Source organism: Aspergillus brasiliensis (assembly GCF_001889945.1).
Source record: "Aspergillus brasiliensis CBS 101740 unplaced genomic scaffold ASPBRscaffold_5, whole genome shotgun sequence".
Taxonomy (NCBI): domain Eukaryota; kingdom Fungi; phylum Ascomycota; class Eurotiomycetes; order Eurotiales; family Aspergillaceae; genus Aspergillus; species Aspergillus brasiliensis.
Window position 1 is genome coordinate 791,328 of NW_027137446.1, and position 17,207 is coordinate 808,534.

The 17,207-nt window shown below is 51.1% G+C and overlaps 4 protein-coding genes across 4 annotated transcripts; 2 read left to right on the forward strand and 2 right to left on the reverse strand.

The window, feature by feature from the left end:
• Nucleotides 1-1,415: 1,415 nt before the first annotated feature.
• Nucleotides 1,416-5,525, reverse strand: ASPBRDRAFT_54372 (uncharacterized protein; the record flags this gene model as incomplete). Its single annotated transcript, XM_067627223.1, has 5 exons — nucleotides 1,416-1,615; nucleotides 1,831-2,071; nucleotides 2,123-2,844; nucleotides 2,951-4,813; nucleotides 4,865-5,525. 5 exons carry the CDS (start codon nucleotides 5,523-5,525, stop codon nucleotides 1,416-1,418), a joined length of 3,687 nt encoding a protein of 1,228 aa, XP_067479797.1.
• A 1,216-nt stretch (nucleotides 5,526-6,741) lies between these two features.
• Nucleotides 6,742-7,743, forward strand: ASPBRDRAFT_545788 (type II myosin). Its single transcript, XM_067627257.1, has 4 exons — nucleotides 6,742-6,863; nucleotides 6,954-7,063; nucleotides 7,127-7,311; nucleotides 7,373-7,743. The coding sequence occupies exons 2-4, from the start codon at nucleotides 6,986-6,988 to the stop codon at nucleotides 7,656-7,658; spliced, it is 549 nt and encodes a 182-aa protein (XP_067479798.1). The 5' UTR covers nucleotides 6,742-6,863; nucleotides 6,954-6,985; the 3' UTR covers nucleotides 7,659-7,743.
• Nucleotides 7,744-14,594: 6,851 nt separating this feature from the next.
• On the forward strand, nucleotides 14,595-15,536 carry ASPBRDRAFT_29501 (pre-mRNA-splicing factor ISY1; the record flags this gene model as incomplete). The annotated part of the gene is made up of 2 exons (XM_067622665.1): nucleotides 14,595-14,597; nucleotides 14,781-15,536. The coding sequence occupies 2 exons, from the start codon at nucleotides 14,595-14,597 to the stop codon at nucleotides 15,534-15,536; spliced, it is 759 nt and encodes a 252-aa protein (XP_067479799.1).
• A 283-nt stretch (nucleotides 15,537-15,819) lies between these two features.
• ASPBRDRAFT_54375 (putative GTPase MTG1) lies at nucleotides 15,820-16,903 on the reverse strand (the record flags this gene model as incomplete). The annotated part of the gene is made up of 2 exons (XM_067627224.1): nucleotides 15,820-16,563; nucleotides 16,637-16,903. 2 exons carry the CDS (start codon nucleotides 16,901-16,903, stop codon nucleotides 15,820-15,822), a joined length of 1,011 nt encoding a protein of 336 aa, XP_067479800.1.
• Nucleotides 16,904-17,207: the final 304 nt, after the last annotated feature.

Sequence of the window (17,207 nt, forward strand, 5' to 3'; positions counted from 1 at the left end):
AGGTGACTCTTAATTGACTCAACCTCACATACATACGTACATACATACCAGACTACATCACTACCATCATCATTTAGATAAAACCCAATTTAGTACTTTGTATCTACTTTTCCATCCAGCGTCATGGAAAATAAACAGGGAAGCAAGCAAGCAAGCACTGCCACCTGGTGGTACCTTGGTAGATAGTACTAAGTAACTTTAATTAACTGATTAACTTCGAGGTAAGGTTGACTCATTCATTCATTCGATCCATGATCATATGATCGCTTAATATATTTTCTGTAATTAGATTAGAATGGAATATACTATTGTGATAAGTGGTATAAGCTATATTGTGTTTAGAGAAGAAATGAAGACTCAAGACAGGGGGGATGAGCGACGGGCGGGGCGGGTGCGGAGGTATTCGGGGCGCAAGAACATTAAGGGAGGATACTAACTAACTACTACTAGTACTTAGTAGATAGTATCCAACTGGGCTAACAAGTAACGAACAACTATCCTTTCTCCTATCTATGTCACGTAGCTAGTTAGCTAGCTGTTGTGGGTTAGTAAAGAGGGTTAGTACTAGGTCTGCGCCTTGGGGTGAGTGGGCGTGGTTTGCCCCGGTTTAGACGCTAGACGCCCGGTCCAGTCGATACTAACTTAATTGCTAAGTTGTTCTGTTCTTAGTCGCGGCTCCGGCAACGAGGCATATTCTCTTGCGCGGTTAAACTGCGCGGTTTTTCTCTTGTTGCGACATTTGTCTTCTAGCTTCCTGCTTATTGTTGAAGTGGAAAATCACGCAAGTGAGGCTTGGTAGAAATAAATTATGATTTGCTATCGCTATGTACTCCCTATGCCCTGACGCCCTGCTGTACAGTCCCATTCCATCCAATGGGCTCAAACCGGTGTCAATGAGTTTCATCCCATACCTTGAAGTCCAGGCTAAAGGAGTAGAGAAAATCGAAACTGAGACAGACTCGATTTTTCTCTGCCTTGCTGTCCAGGCCAGATGTCGCGGTGTGGGTAAATCGCTTACGCCCACTTCCTAAGGGGGAAGAAATATGTGGTCCTCCAACTCCGGGCTCGCTTTTGTACGCCAAGTAGCAATAGATAATGAAGATAACGGGAAAAATGCCCATCTGTGTCGTTTCAGGAAGAGATGCCAGATCTCATGTATCAGAAAGGAGGAGCGTGGGCCATGCTAAGAAATGCAATGAGGATGTGGGAGGGGAAAGGAAGCCTCCAGGTCAGGAGGGATAGCTTGGCGCGATGTAGAAGGGGTCGCTGCCATTGCTGGTACTGGGCCAGAAACAGCCGCTGCTAGTTGGACTGGTCATCTGCACTAGCATGTGCTTGACGCCGGCAGCTCACCTTGTTAGAGAGTAGAAGTGGCTCTCTCCAAAAGCGTCGAGTAGTTCAAGACCTTGAAGTTGTTACAACGGCAGTACCCGAGAAGGGTCTTGGAGAAAGCGTCTACGGTATGCGGCTATTTCCGTGGCCACTGTGTTAAAATCTTTCACCTTGTCGCGTCGCATGTCGTTGATGATTTGTTTCAGCCCAGCAATGTATTCATCCTTCTCTTCGGGTGTCTTGCCTTCTCGAAGAGATCCCATCTGGACAAGGATCTTGTCATCTGTGGCAGTTAACAAGCCTGGGTGTCAGCATCCGCACAGCGAAAGGAATCAACAAGTAACTAGGAGACATTGAATGACACGGCTAACGAGGAAAGGTATGAAGATGCAAGACTGGATGGAGATACGGCAGAGGGAGAAAAAAGGTCCAGGCAATCAATGGCCAATGGTCATATGGGAGAATGTTGCAAACAATGATTCAGATCTGTCGACGCACCGCTGAGAGTCATATCACGAAAGTGTTGAAATTCACACGACCGGTCATTGCATACTCCCCCTGAAGATTCAAATGGGCAGAGATATCTCATAGGGTCGATGTTGTGGCTATATGTTAGAGAACGATAGCCGCCCGAAACATTCTCAGTGAAGTTTGGGTGGTAACGATAAGCCTTGAAATTCTTCAGCGGACTAACATAAGGTGAGAATTTGTGTTCGGCCTGCTCTGGTACCCGAGGATTCTAGATCTTCTGTCAGCATCACACCTTAGGCGGAATTGAGGTGCACCGCACATCCAGAATGCCAACCTGAGCATAAGCACTTGGTTGTTGGGTATCCAGTTCCTGAACCTTTCTCGTTAGTGGCTCGTCAGCCTGTCTCGTCTCATCTGCCATGGAGACCTCAAGGGCGTCAACAGGATCGGGAGATGCAGGGCTGAAAGGTGGGGAATAGCTTGAATCAGCGGGGCTAGCTGTCTCTTCCGGCTCAGGAGGCTCGTAGGCATCCGAGACAGAAGATTCACGGGAGGCTTGGCCTTGATCCTCGGTGACTCGTTCATCGGCAGCCGGCTCAGCCTGGAGCTCCGCATCCAGGGTTCGCGGGCGCTCGGGGAGATCATGATGAAAGTCTGCCTCTGCCTCAGTGGGCTCTGGTTGCTCATCTTCAGCTGATTCGCCTGGCTCCCCGGGGGCGTTCGCCTCTGGAACGGGTGTATGAGCCGGAAGCTCCTCTTCGTCAAGAGACTCATCGCTCGAGCTGTCGCTAGACTCATCCATTGCCGAACCGGTGGAATCTGAACTGGATAGCTCTCCAGAAGACTCGCCGACGTCATCCATAACCTTGTCATCAGGCACAATGCTGGACCCGTTGCCGGACTGAGGTTCGGGAACTTCTTCAGACACGACGGATTGACGGGGGGACTCCTTATTTTCCGGTTCTTTTTCGACGGGCAAACCGGCATGCATGAGTTCGGGAGTCATAGACTCATTCCCGGAAGATCTCTGTTGGCGTGCGCCTAGAAACCATAGACAAAACATATCAGTTAGATACAGTCAAGTGAAACGTCTGGGCGGCGTATAAAACCCCGCAATTTATCCTGAGAGCCATACCTTCAGGCGTACGTTCCCTGGCTTCCTTATCGTCCTTATCCTGTGCGCGGCGTATGGCAGCTTCCACGTCATCGAAAGTTAGTCCATTAAGCTCCATCTTGAGATTGTTCAATTCATCCAGGAGCTGCCGCCGTCCTTCCCGCCCCTTTGTAATTTCGGACAATAGCCTTGTTTCTTCATCTTTGACCCCGGCTAATTTTGCCTCGGACTTATGTATCTCAGCATCTAGCGCAGGAATACCAGCTTCGATTTCCTGTTTGCGCAACAATTTGGCCTTGATACTCTCCACTTGGCTATGATCCAAGTTGGCAAGAAACTTGTCCCCCTGCTCAGCTTCCGCAGGGAGTTTCGATGCCTTACTGACGTCGTCGGACAAGAGTTTGTTCGTAGGAGGTGAAGGTTCCGACACGTCTGAGGGGCGAGGTGACTGTGTACGGCTGGCCGCCAGCTTTGCTTTCTTCCGCTCTTCTAGTTCGGCAATTCGCTTGTGCATGGCTTTAATCTCCAAGTCTTTTCTTCGAAGATGCTCCTGATGCTCCTGATCATTATTCCTCAGGCTCTGCGGGGTAGCCGAGGCAGAGAACCCCTGACTAGAGGCAGTTGCCGGCCGTTGGGGAAGAATATCAACAGATGGTGTGTATGTCCGGAGCAAGCCTTCCACATCTTGGACGTCCTTTCCGGCTGGAGTGTCCACATCCATATTGTCGTGCTCATCATCGCCGTAGAATTCATCATCATCACTAATATCAATGATGAGTCTCTGAGTGTCAGGATAGATTTGGTTACCACCATTGTTGAACGTCTTTTTCGGAATCGGTACCGGTTCGTCAAAATCAGATGCCCGAGGCCGTTTGCGCTGATTAACGCGGGTTTGTGACACCGCGTTAGGAGCACCCTGAGTAGCGGTAACAGGATTTGGCACAGTGTCCGGCTCTTGCTCTGTCATGAAGAGCCCTGGTATACGGGCGGGAGCATTGGGCTCAGGATCAGGAGGACGTTCTGGCAATGGATGTTGGATTGGCATCGGGGTCGAAGTCGAAGATAATTCAGTACCGGAGTTGATAGATGGTTGGGGTTTCTCCGGAGGCACAGAATCCGACTGGGATTTTTGACCATTCCTCATTAAGCCCTGCTTTTTGAGAAGTTCAATCCGTTGCCTAGCCAGTTCAGTCTGGGCCTTGTTCTTTTCCTTCACACGAATCTCCTTTTCCTTTATTTCGCCATCCTGAGAGCGAGTTGTCGCGTTCTTATCAGCATCCGGCAGGACCGAATCTTCGGACGAACTAGTTTCCTTTGCCGCCTGCGCTTGAACTTGGCCAGACGCCCCAGAGCCCTTCGCAGCCTTTGCCGCAAGCATACGAGCAATGACCTCTTTTCGCTCCATAGGTTTCGTAGTATCCGGTGGTAGATCGGTAGGTTTGGACGGCGGTGCCGAACTTTGATTCGCATCCAGCTTAGGGAGAGAGTGGTTTCCTTGCTCGACTTCCGCAGACTGGCTGGTCGACGAACGGTCAGATTCCAAGGAAGTTGCACTGGACGGAGGTGTTGAGACATCCTGTATTGGGGTGGCAATCTTTATTCCAACTTCTTCGTAGAGTTGACGAAGGATGACCGGGTTGATTCCTTCCCCGACAAACTCGGCATATCGAATGTTGTGAGGCGCCAAGCTCAGAAGTGCCCCCTGTGCCTGAACGCGAAGCTGTGCCAATGACCTACCGCCACTGGGCGTTGTCTGTGGTTCAGTTGGAGCTGCGCTGCTCACTTCTTTACCGGGGGCCGCTTCATATTGCGGGATTGACGGAGCTGGTAGTTCTGGTCCTAGTGCGTTGTTCGGGATTGGGGCTTCGGTAGAGCTGGGAGGAGCAGGATTATATGCTGCAGAAACTCAGTAACGGGACTATGTATAGTGAGAGAATAGTAACATACGGGATCCACTGCTTCTGGAAGATAGGCGAGTTTCGGGTGAAGCCCCGCCTCTCTCCACCTCCGGATGAGAGTTGTGTGAATCATGGTGACCAGTGCCATTCGGCTTCATTGTTCGATCGCTTTCCATGAAGTCGTTGCTACCGTCCATAGCTCGAGACATCGGAGTATCGAAGCTAGGCCCTGACTGCTGTCCCGAGTTCATTTTATGTGGTCTTGGCTGTGTCGACGAGGATTCTTCACGATCTGTGAGCTCCCCTTCCTCTCGGTCGGGATCAGACTCGGAGTTAGCATCGACTGCTGGCTGAGGACCCGGCGGAGTAGGCATGGCGGTATTCAACGGGTAATCGCTAGTTGTATGGCGAACAGGTTCATAACCGTGAACCGGAGGTACGGGAATCGAGGGGTATCGTAGCGGTGGCATCTGTAATGGCGGAAAGGGAGGGTGAGGGAACTGAGTAGAAGGGAAAGGCGGCATGAAAGTGAATGGAGGCGGCGGTACCAATGGACCAGCGGCGCTTTGAACCCCTAATCCCGGTAGACGCGTGTTTGTATTGTAGCTGTCGGTATTATAATCAAACGCACGACCACCATCCTGCGAGTGCTGAGGGACGGGGGAAGGATTTTGGCCAAAGCCTAGATTAGGAGGAAACAAGGCTGGCATGGCGGTCGAGGAAGACGGATCTGACGGAGGCCACTGAGGTGTATAATTTGGTCCCACAAATGACGGTGTCGGGGGATAATTAGACATGGTTAGGGAAGAGCGACCGCGTGCGCGCTATCAAGGTGAGTATAATGTCTGTGTCCAGTAAGCAAAAAAACGCTAGCTCGTCGCATCTAAAGCGTGTGCTTAGGCTTCCCACATCGTCTCAAGCTAAAAAGAGCAGAAATGAAGTCAAAGTCATAAGACTAGAACGGAGAAATGGATGGAATCAGTAACCACAACACTCTGCTATACATGAGGTCGGGCGCGTTGTTGAAGAGGTATTGTTGAGGCAGCTCTGCACCTGCAGAGCAGATATCGACGGAGAAAAAAGATGGGAACGCGACGTGAGGATGGTGAGAGCAGCTGGAAATCGAAGGGACGGAGCACAGAACGTGAAGCGACAAGCAAAACGGGGAAACGACCGACCAACCCGGAAAAGATCGAGTTTCGTGCCGCGGGTCTCCACGTGACGGGTGCACGACCGATCCGGCCTAGCGCATGATCGGCGCCCGCAGCCTGAGGAACGGCGGATGTAAACAAACAGCGGAACCCGAAGGGGCCCCAGAGGGAGCAGGTGGTCAGTGGGTGACTGTCATTCTGCACCTCCCGCTGCTTGGTATGCTGCAGCTTCATTTAATATACACCTTCCCAACCTTCCCTTATCTCCTTCTTTGTTGTCTTTGAATCGTTTCCCTCTTGCAAGGCCACTTTCATTTGGCCTGAATGCTTCGTTGCGACATCATCCGCGGGCTCATTGCTTGAGTCTCCATTACTTTCATAGATATTTGTTATGATTACGACCTTCTCACCGAATAATGATCCATTGACCTTAACGAAGATATGCTTCCATCACAGATAAATGGCTCCCCTAAGCGGGCCAATCCTTTCAGCCGCGCATCGCCGTCGCCGACTCCCTCCCCAAGCCAGCCGACAAGAGCTGCTCGCCCCAAGTCGGCCGTTGTTACGTCTTCCAGTAAATTCGAAGAGGCCCGGGGCCATTTTCGAAATTCTTCTTCCATCTCACAGTCACCATCTCCGTTGTTGGCACGGACAGCGAATCGTCAGAGATCGAGCTCAATAAGGAATGATGTTGCGTCAGGAACCTTTGCGCCCGAATTCATCAAGTCGGAGGAGCTACGAAGGGGTGCGGATCAGATCCGGGGACAGGAGGGCGACAATGACTTTTCCGGCAACAAGTATGTCTGGCTACGCGATACCGAAAAAGCGTTTGTGCGTGGGCTTGTTCTCGAAGAGCAAGAAGGTGGCCGGTTGCTAGTCCAGACAGACAATGGAGAGGTATTATTACCCAGTGGCACCGGATACTGAGCTAGAAGAGCTTACGGAGAAAACAGCAGAGGGAGGTCGACGCTGACCAAGTTGACAAAGTCAATCCGGCAAAGTTTGATAAAGCAGATGATATGGCTGAACTCACCCATCTGAATGAAGCATCGGTGGTTCACAATCTGCACACACGATACCAAGCCGATCTTATCTATGTAAGTCATATTGATGTACTGGCCCATTGCTAGTCCGCGAAGCTAATACATTTCCAAACATAGACATACTCAGGACTTTTCCTTGTGACTGTGAACCCATATTGTCCCCTGCCAATTTATACGAATGAGTACGTGAAGATGTACAAGGGCCGTAACAGAGAAGAAAGCCGTCCCCACATCTTCGCTATGGCTGACGAGGCCTTTCGAAACCTGGTGGAAGAGGGAGAGAACCAAAGTATTCTCGTTACGTAAGTCTACTAAAAGGCCAGTCACAGGTTCAATACACTAATGTAGCCGTGAAGAGGAGAGTCAGGTGCAGGAAAAACGGAGAACACCAAGAAGGTCATACAATACCTTGCAGCTGTTGCTACAACAGATACCCCTTACGCTCGATCTGGCAATAAGCAGTTATCCGCCCTGTCACAACAGATTCTCAGGGCGAACCCCATTCTGGAGGCGTTTGGAAACGCCCAGACCGTCAGGAATAACAACTCTTCCCGCTTTGGCAAGTTCATCCGTATTGAGTTCACCCGGGCCGGCCAGATATCGGGTGCTTCGATCGATTGGTATCTCTTGGAGAAGTCCCGTGTCGTGAAGCCTAACTCGCATGAAAGAAACTACCATATATTTTACCAGTTATTACGGGGCGCAGACCGGAAGCTCAGGGAGGCTCTTCTTTTGTCCGACTTGCAAATCGAAGATTTCGCCTATACTCGTGATGGTAACGACACCATTGCTGGTGTCTCCGATGAGGACGAATGGAAGATGTTGATCGAGGCTTTCCATGTGATGGACTTTTCCGAAGAAGACCAGATGTGCATCTTGCGCACTATCGCAGCGGTTCTTCATTTAGGAAATATCACAATCGTGAAGGAGAGTCTGCGAGCCGATCAAGCTGCACTAGGTCCCGACTCCTTGAACAGCGTCGAGAGAGCTTGCCATCTGCTAGGTATAGAGCCTGAGCTATTTGTAAAGGGACTGTTGCACCCCAAGGTTAAAGCAGGCCGCGAGTGGGTGGAAAAGGTTCAAACGCCAGAACAAGTTCGACTAGCCCTCGACGCTCTCGCAAAGGGTATTTATGAACGCGGGTTCAGCAATCTTGTCGACAGGATCAACAACCAGCTGGACCGCAGCACTGTCGCTGGCGATGATAGCTTTTTCATTGGAGTCCTCGATATTGCTGGTTTCGAGATATTCAAGAACAATAGCTTCGAACAGCTCTGTATCAACTATACGAACGAGAAGCTGCAACAGTTCTTCAATCACCACATGTTTGTCTTGGAGCAAGAGGAATATGCACGGGAGCAAATTGAGTGGCAGTTCATTGACTTTGGAAAGGACCTGCAACCAACAATCGACCTAATCGAGTTGACTAACCCTATTGGTATCTTTTCGTGTCTAGATGAGGATTCTGTTATGCCGAAAGCTACAGACAAATCTTTCACTGAAAAGCTGCACTCGCTCTGGGATCGGAAATCACCAAAGTATCGTGCTTCTCGCCTAAGCCAGGGATTCGTCTTAACACACTACGCCGCTGAGGTAGAGTACGGCACAGAGGGCTGGCTCGAGAAGAACAAGGACCCACTGAATGATAACATAACGCGACTCCTTGCAAGATCAGGTGAAAAGCATGTGGCTACCCTGTTCTCCGACTGCGGCGACGCCGATGATGACAGTGACTACCCTAAGAGCCGGGTAAAGAAAGGTCTCTTCCGTACCGTTGCGCAAAGACATAAGGAACAATTGTCTAGCCTCATGAACCAGCTGAACTCAACGCATCCTCACTTTGTGCGCTGTATAATACCCAACCACAAAAAGCGCCCAAAGATGTTCAACGCACCCCTCGTCCTTGATCAACTACGTTGCAACGGTGTACTGGAAGGAATACGAATTGCGCGCACAGGGTTCCCTAACCGACTGTCGTTTTCTGAGTTCCGTCAACGCTATGAGGTTCTGTGTCCTGCCATGCCCAAGGGGTATCTCGACGGCCGAAACGCAGCTCATGTTATGTTACAAAAGCTTGGGCTGGACCCTGCTTGGTACCGCGTCGGTCGTACAAAGGTGTTTTTCAGGGCAGGGGTCCTGGCCGAGTTGGAAGAGAAACGAGACCAGCTTATTCGTACCATCATGACCCGTTTCCAATCGGTGGCAAGGGGATTTGTCCAGCGGCGGATCTCTAACAAGCGCTTGTATCGGGCGGAAGCAACACGCATCATTCAGGATAATTTCAAGACATACCTCCAATTGAAAGCCAACCCATGGTGGAGATTGTACTCTAGGATGAGGCCTCTGCTGGGAGAAACTCGCACTGCCAACGAAGTCAAAAGGCGGGATGAGAAGATCAAAGCCCTGGAAGAGAAGATGCACCAGGATATAGCTGATCGACAGAAGCTAGAGGAAGAGAGGCGTCGTACCGAGATTGAGATACAGAAGATTCAGCAAACGCTGGAGAGTGAGCGAGCCTTGGCGCTCGACAAGGAGGAAATATTCAAGAGACTCCAAGTCCGAGAGGTCGAGCTTAGTGAGAAATTGGCCGGTGCTATTGCAGATCAAGAGAACCTCGAAGATCAACTAGACGATCTAATAGCTGCCAAGAAACGGACAGACGACGAGCTTGAGCTCCGCATAACTCAACTGGAACAAGCGGGGGAAATCATACAACGCTTCGAGAACGAAAAGCACGAAATGCAGGCACGTCTGGAAGAACTCGAGAAGAAGCTTGCCGAGGCAGAAAACTCTTCCCTGGAGAAGGATGCCAAGATGAAGGAGCTGGGCCAAGAGATGAAGATGCTGCAGAGTCACCTCAGCTTGAAGGAGCGGAAACTGCAAGATCTCGAAACCAAACTCCTGAAGACCGATCAAGATCTTGAAGTCAAGCTCTCCAAGACCTCGAGAGATCTAGACCAGTCAAAGAAGCACATCAAAGATCTCATCGAAGAAAACCGGGTCATAAGACAACAGATCACCGACCTCTCCTCAACATCCACCGGCTATGAAGAGATGCTTAGGCGAAAGGAAAGCGATATGGCTGTCCTGCGAAATGACGTTAAAAAGCATGAAGAGGAGAAGAGGTATCTAGAGTCGGAGAAGATCTCTCTTACCACGAGACATGACAGCATGCAGGAGCGCCTGCGAGAGCTGCAAGCTGAGGTGGACGCGATGAGGTCAGAGAAGGTTCAGCTTGAGCGAGAGGCGGCCGATGTCAAGAAGCTACTTGAGGCAAAGATCACAGAGGATGCTGAGGCCGGCGAAAGCCGAAAGCTTCTGGAGCAGCAAATCCAGGAGTTGAAGAATCAACTATTCAAGGCGCAAGCTGATTTGAGCCGGGAGCGTCAATCGCGTGACGATGTGCAAATGCTTGCCGAGCATAATCTTGCAGAGCTGAAGGATAAGTACACTTCCTTGAACGAATCAAAGATCATCATCGAAAAGGAGATGTACATCCAGCAGGACACTCTTCGTCGTGCCACGGAAGCCCGCGTTGCTGCTGAGCAGTCACGCAAGGAACTTCAAACGGAATTGATTCAACTTCGGGACCGCTTCACAAAGGTCGAGGATGCGCGATTGAACGCAGAGGCCGATATTGAACGCAACATCATGAAGCAGGCCAACGAGCGCCTGGAGAGTGTGCGGAAAGATCTGGATGATAAGGCACGTCAGCTGGAAGAGGTGGAAGCTGAAAGGTCACGTCTTTCCACCAGAATCCAAGAATTAACCCACGCTATCGCTGAATCCGACAATTTCCGCATCCGCCATGATCAGCATAAGGAACGCCTGGAAAGGGAACTGGTGACGCTCAAGGGTAGACTTACAGCATCGGAGAATGATAACCGAGCTCTTCTCACAAAGATCCAGCAAAAGAATCTTGACATTGCCCGGTCGACTTCCAGGGCCAGTGACAACTCGCGCCTGCGCATGACTGCTCTTCAGAAAGAGAAGACGAAACTCGAAGAAGACAACAAGAAAATAACCCGCCAGCTCGGCGATCTTCAAGTCAGCATCACATCTCTGGAGAAGCAGAAAGAGAAGCTGTCTTTGAGCCTGGAAGACCTCAACCACGAGGTTGCTAGAGAACACAAGGCCAGTCGCAATGCGGAAAAGGCTGCTTCCACTGCCAACATTCAGCTGGCGGAGGCGAACAGGAACCTTGAGACAGAAAGACAGCTCCGAACCCAAGCACAGGCAAATACGCGCAAGCTTCAAGGCTCTCTGGATACGGCAAACAAGGAGATCGAGGATCTGCACCGGCAATTAATGTTGCTGCACAAGGTGGTGGAGCCTGAGTCTGATGGCTCGGAATCCTGGGAGAAGGTCCAGCCTAATCTGGCTAAGAAGGTCGATTTGGCACAGTTGCTACAGACGACACAGAGTAGGTTGCAAGTCACTGAGGAGAAGTATAGTCGAGCCGAGGCCCAGTTGGCGGAAATGCGCCGCCGGCATGGTGATGAGATGAAGGAGCTGGATGCACGTTACGCCTCGTCTAAACGCGCCTTGCTGGAGGAAATCGACCAGAACCAGGTGTCCAGTCCCCGGACCCCTACTCACCTTAGAAAGAACTCGGACAATGTTCTCGCAAAGAAGTTCGGCACTCCTACAACGCCAAACCGCAGACTCAATTTCAATGAAACGGCCAATGACTCTGCTCGTTCTGACAGAACCGTGGATACCGTCGGTTATCAAAAGCGGATGGATCTAGCGACCGAAATCGAGGAGCTCCAGAACAAACTTCAAATGAGCGAGATGCAGAACAAGCATCTTCAGAACCAACTTTCCCAAGCGACACCTGGCCGCGATATGTGGCAGGAGGATAGCCCCTCTCTTCGACGCATGCAGCTGCTTGAACGAGAGAACGGACGGCTACACGAGCAGCTGGATGACTCCTCTAAGAAGGTTTCTGCTCTGGAGAAGAACATTCGGTCGGGGGATCTTTCACTGCGGGACGTTCAAGCCAAGTCGCATGAGGAACTGTACGACCTGATCAACTCGCAGGAGCAGTCCAGAAGGTCGTTGCTTAAGGTGCATAACGAAGCCATTGCAGAGTTCAGCGACGCCAAAGCTCAATTTGAAAAGCTGAAGAGAGCTAAGGCTACGCTGGAAGTGGAACTTCGTGATGCTCGTTCCGAATTCCAGGAGCTGCAGGTTGCTCGGGACCAGGATGCCGTTAGCCGGAATCAGCTTCTCCAGGAGTTCTCTGACCTGCAGATCCGTCTTGATGCAGAGACATCGAAGTCAGCCGATCTGGCTTCCAGTATGAGCTTGTACAAGACCCGTGCCGATGAGTATTTCAGCAAGCTTGAACAGGCTGAGATTGCAGTTCTGAAGGCGACCCGAGCGGAGCAATTCGCCAAATCCCAGGCCCAGGAGGCCGAGGATACCTGTGCTCAGATTATGTCTGAGCGCAAACAAATGGATGCCCTGGTTGAAGATCTGCAACGCCAAACCCAGTCGCTCGAGGCTAGAATGGAGGATCAAGCAGCTGAGCTGCAGGGCGCACTCCAGGCCAAACAGCGTCTCCAGAACGAGCTCGAAGACTATAGAAACCAACGCGCCATTGATATCGAAGACAAAGAGACATCAATGGAACAGACTAGGCAGAAGTATCAGCGCGAGTTTACCACACTCAACAACGAATTGGAGATGGAGCGAGAGAAGGTCTTGAATGTTCGCGGAGAGAACTCACGTCTCCGTGAAGAACTCGAAGACTTGCGGAGCAAGTGGGACAATGAAGTCTTGAACAGCTCTACGTGGGCTAAGGAGAAGGCTCGGATGGACATCATGCTTCAAGATGTGACAACGTCTCGCGATGAGGCAGTAAATGCGCATAATGAAGCTCAGAGCAGAGTTGTCTCCCTCCTCTCGCAGGTGAGAACGCTTCGCACGTCCGTCGACGACGTGACTGCGGAGCGCGACATGCTGCTCAAGGAGAAGAAGATGCTGGAAACTCGGTTAGCTGAAGCAGGTGAAAGGCTGGAGGATCTTGCCAAGGGCGAGAGCCCATCGATGCGCAATGCTGCAAGCATGGACCGTGAGTTGTTGGAACTGAAGTCCAAGCTTGCTCAGCAAGAAGACGTTTCCGCAGCTGCAGTCGGTAAGATGAGGCGGGCGGAAGCACTAGCCACGGAGATGCAGAAGGAAGTCACTGCTGAAAGGGAAACAAATGCCCAGCTTTTCAAGGACAAGGCGGCGCTCGAAAAGCAGCTAAAGGAGTCTCAACTCCGTTGCGTGGATCTCGAGACTAAGAGCTACTCATCCGGCAGCCAGGACGTCCGATTCTTACACAAGAGAATCAAAGAAGTAAGTTGGTCATTAAACATGTTAAAATCGTTACCTTGAAGAATACTAACCATTTAAAAAAAAAGCTGGAAACCCATCTTGAGGACCAGGAAGCCAAGCACAGCTCTGAGCAACGTTCGTTGCGAAACGTCGACCGCACAGTCAAAGATCTGCAGTCTCAGATCGAGCGCCGGGATAAGATGAACTCCCAGCTCAATGACGACGTTAGCAAAGCCCGCGACAAGATCGAGCGTCTTCTTCGGAATATTGAGGAACTTCAGCACAGCGACTCAGAGACACAGCTGCAAGTGCGCCGAGCTGAGCGAGAACTCCGGGAAGAGCGGGAGAAGTCCCTCAGGCTTGAGCGCGAACTAGAGGGATGGCGAGCACTCCGTGTTGAGAGGGGCAGCGTCCTCGGGCGCAGTCACGTCGGCGCTTTCAGCGACGCCGGAAGCAGGAGAGGGAGCAGCGTGTACGGAGCAGGCGAGATACCGCAGCGGATGCCTAGCAACACCAAAGGCTTCTTGTAAGAATATGACGACCTAGCAGGTTGAACCTGCTGAGCACATGGCTCTATCTAGACTCAGGCGCTAAACATTCATTTAGGGCCTGAGCGACCAATGACGACTATGACTTGATAGGAGCCCTGCATGGCTACGGAGTGTTGATGGAAGGCGGCGCTTGGATTATGCTTTTGAATGATTTTGATGTGTACTATGCTATATGATCTGTTTTAATGCTTCATGATGCATCTTGACGATATGCAACGGATAGCCGTGTGCATCCCAGTCTCTGTTGTGCTTTTATGTTATTGTTTCACAATTATACCTTGCTTTCATCATTGCCTCAAGCGGTTCATAGATATATATACTAGCACCAGTACCACAGACCTGCTAATTTGCACAACCCAGCTCAAAACTGATTTCCCCTGCACCTGTCATTTAGATTAGTTTTAACATCGTCGAGAATTCAAGATTAGCATCCCATGTAAGCCACCCCAACTTAAAAGCGACATGCACTGCATCATTGGCAGCAAGGGAGGCAATAAACTCGGTAGACTGACAGCCAAGAACCACGGCTCCCGTAGCCGCGCGGCTGCATATGTTAGCGCTCGCTTGTCAACGGGCGGACGAACCCACCCGAGCTTGGATCAAGAGAGAGCGCGAGAGCCAGCGTTCCAGTCTCTCATTCTTCACTTCAATCCCTCTCAACCACCAAGCTCCATCAGCCACGGGGGTCCCCCGCGCCGCTCTTCACAATGGTAAGTCCTCATGATCAACTTAACTTCTCAACGAATCACCCCTTGAAATCAAGCATCCGTGCCCTCGAATTCTCTCCGACTTGACACCCAAAATTCCCTCTTCGTCGCCTCTCCCTTCGCCTTCAACCACACCCAAACCCTCAAACTCAACCCAACCAAAACCCCTACTAACAAAATGATCAGGCGCGTAACAGCGAAAAAGCCCAATCGATGCTCTTCCGTTTCCGAGCCCAACAAGCCGCGGACCTCGGAATCATCGACATCGGGCGCACGCGCCGCCCGAAAGCCATCACCACCGTTGACTCGATTCCGATGTGCGAGAAATGGCGCGGCCAAGTGCTGAAGGAAATCTCACGCAAGGTATCCCGGATCCAGGAACCTAGTTTAAGCGATTACCAGATCCGGGATCTGAACGATGAGATCAACAAGCTTATGAAGGAGAAGTGGACGTGGGAGATGCAGATTCGGAACCTGGGCGGGCCGAACTATATGCGTGGCTCGGGACGAGTGTTTGATGATGATGGGAGGGAGATACCGGGGGGTGGGAAGGGGTATCGATATTTTGGACGCGCGAGGGAGTTACCGGGTGTGAAGGAGATGTTTGAGGCGGCGGCGAGACGGGGGAGGAAACCAGCTGAGGAGGAGGATGAAGAGGCGGGGAAGGGGAGAGGAGGAGAGATTGCGACGAAGAAGGTCGATGCTAATTACTTTGGGTATGGGTTGGATGAGGAGGATGGGACGCTTCTGGCGTATGAGAAGCAGAAGGAGAAGGAGGCTGTTGAGAGATTGCGCAGGAAGGATGAGGATGTTGAGGATGGGTGGGAGCCGTTGCCTGGTGATGCTGGCGACGGCGTCGAGTGGAGGTTGCCTACACTTGATGAGGTTCAGGAGGAGCTGGTTGATCGACGGAGGAGGAGGCTGTTGGATAAGATCTCATGAGGTTGTGCGGTTGTTGGGGCGTCTTCTGTCCTTCGTGTTGCGCTCAGCGCTGACTCGGGGTCTTTTTTCTTTCCTTCTTGTTTTCTTTTCGTGTCTATCATGGGCGTTTAGGGTTTACGATGATTTCTCGTCTCCTTTTGTCTCTCTCCTACGTCGTTCTGCGGTTCTACAAGTCTACTATGCATCTGAGGGGAGGCAAAAGCTCATTGATGATACCAACATGATTCGTTCTTTTGTACAATGGATGGGAGAAATATCTATTTTACATGATTTCTATGATTATTTACAGCTTGGGTTGCTTTCTGCCCAGCTTCTCAGCCTTCAAGGCCTGAGTATAGCTGGTGGGTATCTCTCGCTCTCCGCCTTCTTGCAGACGGCGTTCTTCCTCCTTCAGGTCATCAAGCATAAATCTGCCAAGGTCGCCGGCACGCCATTTCTGTATAAAGTGCAATGCCGCAAGGTCGGTGTTTGGAATGCCCCCCTTGGCCAAGAGACCCGCATGACGGGCAAAGTTGTTCAATAGAGGTATGATCTCGTTTGTTGGCTCAGACCATCGCTTATATACCTCGGCGTCATTGAGGTTGATGTGATATAATAGGTAATCGGCTAGCGTGACCGGAGAAATGACCGAATCCTTGACACAGCCGCACAGAGCCAGTTTCAGCATGTTCTCCGCGTCGGGCACATATGGCATGAATACACCAGGAGTGTCTAGTACGTAGACATGTGAGCCACTTTCTCTCTCGATGATCTTCACGGGTGTCCCGATCTTCCTTGTGATACCTGGCTGGCCACCGGTTCGCACCGCCTTAGCTTTTCCCACACCCTGATTACGCAGGTGATTGATGAGTGTGGACTTGCCCACATTAGGCATACCGACAATCATCACCCGACATCCAACGAGCTTGTCCGGTCCTTCTGCATCGTCCCGCAAGTGTTTTAGGATCGTGCCCACGTCTGCACGAGAGGACGAGCTCACGAAGAATGTGGCGCCATTTTTATTAAAGGTTCGAATGGTTTTTTCTGCCTAAGCGCGCAAATCAAAATAAGCACTTTCGTAATCACTACGCATTCTTCTCACTTGGACGTATCCTACTCACCAGTTTCTGCGCATTCGATCCCGCCGTAGCACCCAGATCTCTCTTTGTGTAGACGGTCAACCGCCGGGTCTTCCCCAGTGCTTCTTCGAACATTGGGTTGATTGAAGTAACGGGGACCCTGTAGTCGCGACACTCGACTACATAGTCGATCGAAGAGAGCATGTTCTGCATCTTCTTCAGCCCAGCCCTATGGTGGCCCAGGAAGTAGGACCTCGGAATGGACCCATAGTTGGGGAAAACCTGGCGCGGAATGAACTTGGCTGCCATTGTCATCGGCCCATAAAGTTGTTGAGTAATGAAGTGTCTTTTGCGACCTGAAAGCCCCTATCCAGCTGGCATCATCAAGAAGTTATGCGGAGTCGCTGCCGTGTGGAGGACATGCCATTGGAATTGGAGGCGAGGAAATTCCTCCGCGGGAGAGATTCTGTCGGCTCGTGAAGGCGGTGAGGAAGGCGGGCTTGCTGCTCTATACCGATGGACTGCGGCCTGTGTCTAAATGTCTAACGACAATCACCAGTGTGTGGAAAGAAACCTTATAGACATTCATCATAAAATGAAATCAAGCACTCTG